The sequence below is a fragment of the Notothenia coriiceps genome, unplaced genomic scaffold (genome assembly GCF_000735185.1).
Source record: "Notothenia coriiceps isolate Sejong01 unplaced genomic scaffold, NC01 NC01_scaffold00013031, whole genome shotgun sequence".
Lineage (NCBI taxonomy): Eukaryota > Metazoa > Chordata > Actinopteri > Perciformes > Nototheniidae > Notothenia > Notothenia coriiceps.
In genome coordinates this window covers 10,488-14,933 of record NW_011345732.1, presented here as the reverse complement: position 1 = coordinate 14,933, position 4,446 = coordinate 10,488, and the positions used below count along the sequence as shown (strand labels likewise).

The window sequence follows — 4,446 nt, the reverse complement described above, 5'->3', positions numbered from 1 at the left end:
GTCCTTTTCCAAATCTGTGTCCTTTTCCGAGTCTGTGTCCTTTCTCTTTTCCAAGTCTGTGTCCTTTCTCTTTTCCAAGTCTGTGTCCTTTTCCAAATCTGTGTCCTTTCTCTTTTCCAAGTCTGTGTCCTTTCTCTTTTCCAAGTCTGTGTCCTTTTTCTTTTCCAAGTCTGTGTCCTTTTTCTTTTCCAAGTCTGTGTCCTTTTTCTTTTCCAAGTCTGTGTCCTTTTTCTTTTCCAAGTCTGTGTCCTTTCTCTTTTCCAAGTCTGTATCCTTTCTCTTTCCTAAGTCTGTGTCCTTTCTCTTTTCCAAGTCTGTCTCCTTTCTCTTTCCTAAGTCTGTGTCCTTTTTCTTGTCTGTGTCCTTTTTCTTTTCCAAGTCTGTATCCTTTCTCTTTTCCAAGTCAGTCTTCTTTCTCTTTTCCAAGTCTGTATCCTTTCTCTTTTCCAAGTCAGTCTCCTTTCTCTTTTCCAAGTCTGTATCCTTTCTCTTTTCCAAGTCAGTCTCCTTTCTCTTTTCCAAGTCTGTATCCTTTCTTTTTTCCAAGTCTGTGTCCTTTTTCTTTGCGGATTCTATCTCCTTTTGCTTTTCCAAGTCTGCGTCCTTTCTCTTTTCCAAGTCTGTGTCCTTTTTCTTGTCTGTGTCAATCTCCTTTCTCTTTTCCAAGTCTGTGTCCTTTTTATTTTCGGCCTTGGTGTCTTTTTGCTTTCCAGTTTCCTTTCTATTTTCCATATCTGTGTCTATTTTCATTTCTTTGTCTGTGTCCTTTTTCTGTGCCGATTCCGTCATCTTTTCCAAATCTGTGTCCTTTTTATTTTTAATCTCTGTGTCCTTTCTCTTTTCCAAGTCTGCATCCTTTTTACTTCCCGATGACGGAAACTCCGCCTCCATTTTCTTAGCCTGTTCTTCAGACATCTCTCCCTTATCCTTTCTCTCAGTTTCTTTAGGGACGTTAATCTTCTCACTGCACGGTTTATCTTTCCCATCAGACGTGTCCCCTTTCTTCTCCTTAGATGCAACAGAGTTAATCTCAGTTTTGTCGTCCTCCTGAGGCTTTGTCACATCGGGTTTTACGGCCACTGCTTCCACCTCCACGGACTCGCTTATCTTGGAGACATCGTGCATCGGAACGTCTTCACAGTTGACAGCTTTCTTCACGTCTTCAGGCTTTTCCGTGTCAGTCTCAGAGGCTTTCTGTTGCTTCTTGTCTTGATCTTGCTTTTCGCCAAGTGTACACGATTTGTCAAGCTTTTTAATAACAAGAGACTCCACAGAATCTGATTTGTCACTGATTTCTGCCTTTTTAAGACTTGTTGTGGCTTCTTTACTCTCCGCATTATCACTTTCTTTTAGTTTTTCTGTACTTTTCACAACCGAAGTTGATGCAGCCTTTTCCGATTCAGCTGATTTCTTTGCATGATCTTTGTCTGATGTTTTAATGACTCCTTGCTTTTCTTTCTCCGCTGATTTATCCGATTTCTCAACATCAGCTTCACAAGTGGCCTTTTCTTTATCCTCACTCCTTTCCGTTTGCTTCGTCTTGGTTTCCTCAGCCTTACTTGACTTTGATGCGTCAACACTGGCTGTTCTTTCCTCCAAATCTTTTGATTTCACTTCTTTCAACGCGTCTTTCTCTGACTCACCAGTCGCTAATGTTTTATCAGTTTCTTTCAACGCTTTTTCTTCTGTACATGAGTCTTTTGTAGCCGATGTAGCTTTTATTGGTTCCTGCATTTTATGATTAGAGCAGGAAGCGGCGTCTTTTAGCGACTCGCTCAAATGGCTTTTCGCTGACGCAACTTCTCCATTAACGTGATCGTTTACACTCTGCGCTTTCTTGCTCTGATCGAGAGTCGAGTCGGCTTTGGGAGCTTCTTTGAGCTGAGAAACAGACGGGTTTTGAACTATGATCCCACTATGTTTCTCAAAGTCTTCGCTAAACTTCATTCCCCTTTTCTTCAGGGGGATTTTAGCCTGTTGGTCGTTCTTCAGAGCTTGTTGAATCTCCTCTGTTTTCTTCGCCTCGTCTCCTTTCTCTGCCTTCACTGATAAACGAGACACCTCAGAGGCCGGTTCACTTGTTGCCGTGTTGCTTGGTTTCGTGTCCGACACCTCCATCGGTTCCTCTTTGATATTCTGGACTTTTTTAATGACGCTGAGATCCGAGGCGGGCTTTTCTGAATTTAACTCAGCTTCAGGTTTTTCTTCGATGACGCCATTCAGAGACGTTTCTGATTTAAAGTCGTCTTCCTCTTTTGCTTTCTCTTTATTCTCGGTCTCTGTCTCTTTCTCATTATTCTCTGTCTCTTTCTCTTTATTCTCGGTCTCTTTCTCTTTATTCTCTGTCTCTTTCTCTTTATTCTCTGTCTCTTTCTCATTATTCTCTGTCTCTTTCTCATTATTCTCTGTCTTCGGTGAGACTTGACCGGCAGCCTTGTCTTTGATATCTTCATCTGAAGAGCCCTCGATCTTTTTGACTTCACCTGGAATGTAAATACAGAATAAAACATCAAAATGACTGCTTAAATAATATGAATATCAAGAAAAACAAAGAAATGTGCAGACTTTTATAGGTATAACTTAACACTAATACTAGTAACGTAGTCGTTATAACTTGCAGTTAATTTGATGTAACTCTAAATACTGTGGGAACTGATTTCCTCTCCTCCTACAAAATACTTTTCTGTGTAAGTATGTTTCTCTTACTATAACATTGCATTAGCTTGGTGATTAAAATGTGCCTCACACAACAACAAATAGTTCATTCTAACGTATTGTAATGTATTATTTGAAAGTCTAAACCTCACCGTCCGTTTTCTCTTTCCCCTCTTCAGCTGCAGCTTTAATTTCCTCGTCTCTTTTTAACAGCGCGGGGTCGATCTGTGTTTTCAGAAGAGCAACAACCTCCGCCAGTTCGTTTCTGTCTCTGCAGGGAGACAAGAGAAGAAGATAAATATAATAAATCACTTTATATTTACAGAGCAACACACACAGTACCTGCTTTAATAAAGAGCATTAGCATAAAACCTATGGTGATTGGGATATCTTTAAAACTGCCTATAGTGTTTAATATGCATTCTGTCTTTTTATACCGTCTACATTTCTACAGTGTAGTCAATATGTATACTACTGTCTATAGTGTGTATACCCATTAACTTAATTCATACTGCATATAATATACCTCTTTAAAATATGTCATAAGTAGATTCTTATATTAAACACAATGACCAGCGTTTCTGCCAGGGGGGCGTCTTTCCGTCATTTGACGCCCTTATTCAGCTCGGAACGCCCTGAACTCGAGCCGAGGGCGGCCAAAAAAAAAATAATACTTTGAGAGAAGATTGAGTTTTTATCGCTTGAAATGACGAAAAGGAAAAAGGACAAGGACATCCTTCTGTTGGAGGGGCAGAGGAGTCTGGCGGGATTCTTCTCGCCGCCAGCAAAGCGTTTTCCTGTGACGGAAAGTGTACTGCCGGCGAGCCTTGGCGGGGGGTGATAGTGGAGCACGCGCGTGAAGTGCGAGGGTCGGGGCCCTGCAGCAGCGAAACTGAGGCTCCGTGGTAAACTGAAGAGCCGTTTAGGAGCCAGCCCTTCTTAGTGACTAATTTAATTTTAGTCACTAAGAAGAGCTGGAATTCCCATCACTAATACGTAAAGAGATAGTATCTATTACGCCCCGTCCACACACTAGCTTTAAAAAAATCTTCCAACGCTTCTCTGCCCATTGACTTTGAATGGGGGTGACGTCACTTTGCCTCGCCGAACTGCATTGTGGGGAAGCAAAGCGAAGATTTCCAGGATTTTCAGGATTCAAAAGTTGAGCGATGTTCCACTTTTGAATCTGAGCTGGAAGCATCAGCCAATCAAATCCCGTTTATGCAAATCTGACAGTACAAGCGCTAGCCAATCAAACCGCGTGTAAGCTGGGAGAGCCAGACCGCAGTTCATTCCCTCATATTCCAAACGAGAAATTACGGTAGCAAATCACCCGGTTCTTTACGACCAGAACTATTTACCGGGATACAAACCGGAGGAACCAGGCATGGAGGGAGGTGGCAGAGACAGTGGGTGAAACTGGTAGGTTTTCGCCTGTTTAGGGAGTTTATATCCAGTTTACTTCGTTTAAACATTGCTATCAAGCATAGACAGTATCTTTAGCCAGCATGGAATGTAGCATAAAATAGCACCATAGACATTAATCTCATACATGTTCATCATAGCCCTTCCCGCTGACACTTTACCTCTGCCACATCATAGACTATATGCATAATGCACACAATGTCATACTCCTTTCTGCACATATTCTGAGTGGAGAAGAACCGGGGTTTTTTGCTTTGTATGTCGGGGGCGGGATATTCATGTGATTGGTTGTTGGTCGCGTTGCTCGCAAAAATCCCCAAGCTCTCAGACACGCCCAGCTCCAAGATTTTCACGATTTTTTCAAAG

General features: G+C 41.9%; 1 protein-coding gene across 1 annotated transcript in view; it reads right to left on the bottom strand.

The window, feature by feature from the left end:
- Positions 1–3: 3 nt before the first annotated feature.
- Positions 4–4,446, bottom strand: part of LOC104947773 (myb-like protein X) — a gene marked incomplete at its 3' end in the record, with an annotated part of 6,347 nt that continues 1,904 nt past the window's right edge. The window contains exons 2-3 of the mRNA XM_010773863.1: positions 2,808–2,926; positions 4–2,483 (exon numbers count right to left, since the gene is read on the bottom strand). Of these exons, the coding sequence (XP_010772165.1) occupies positions 4–2,483; positions 2,808–2,926 (2,599 nt within the window). The remainder of the gene's footprint in view (positions 2,484–2,807; positions 2,927–4,446) is intronic.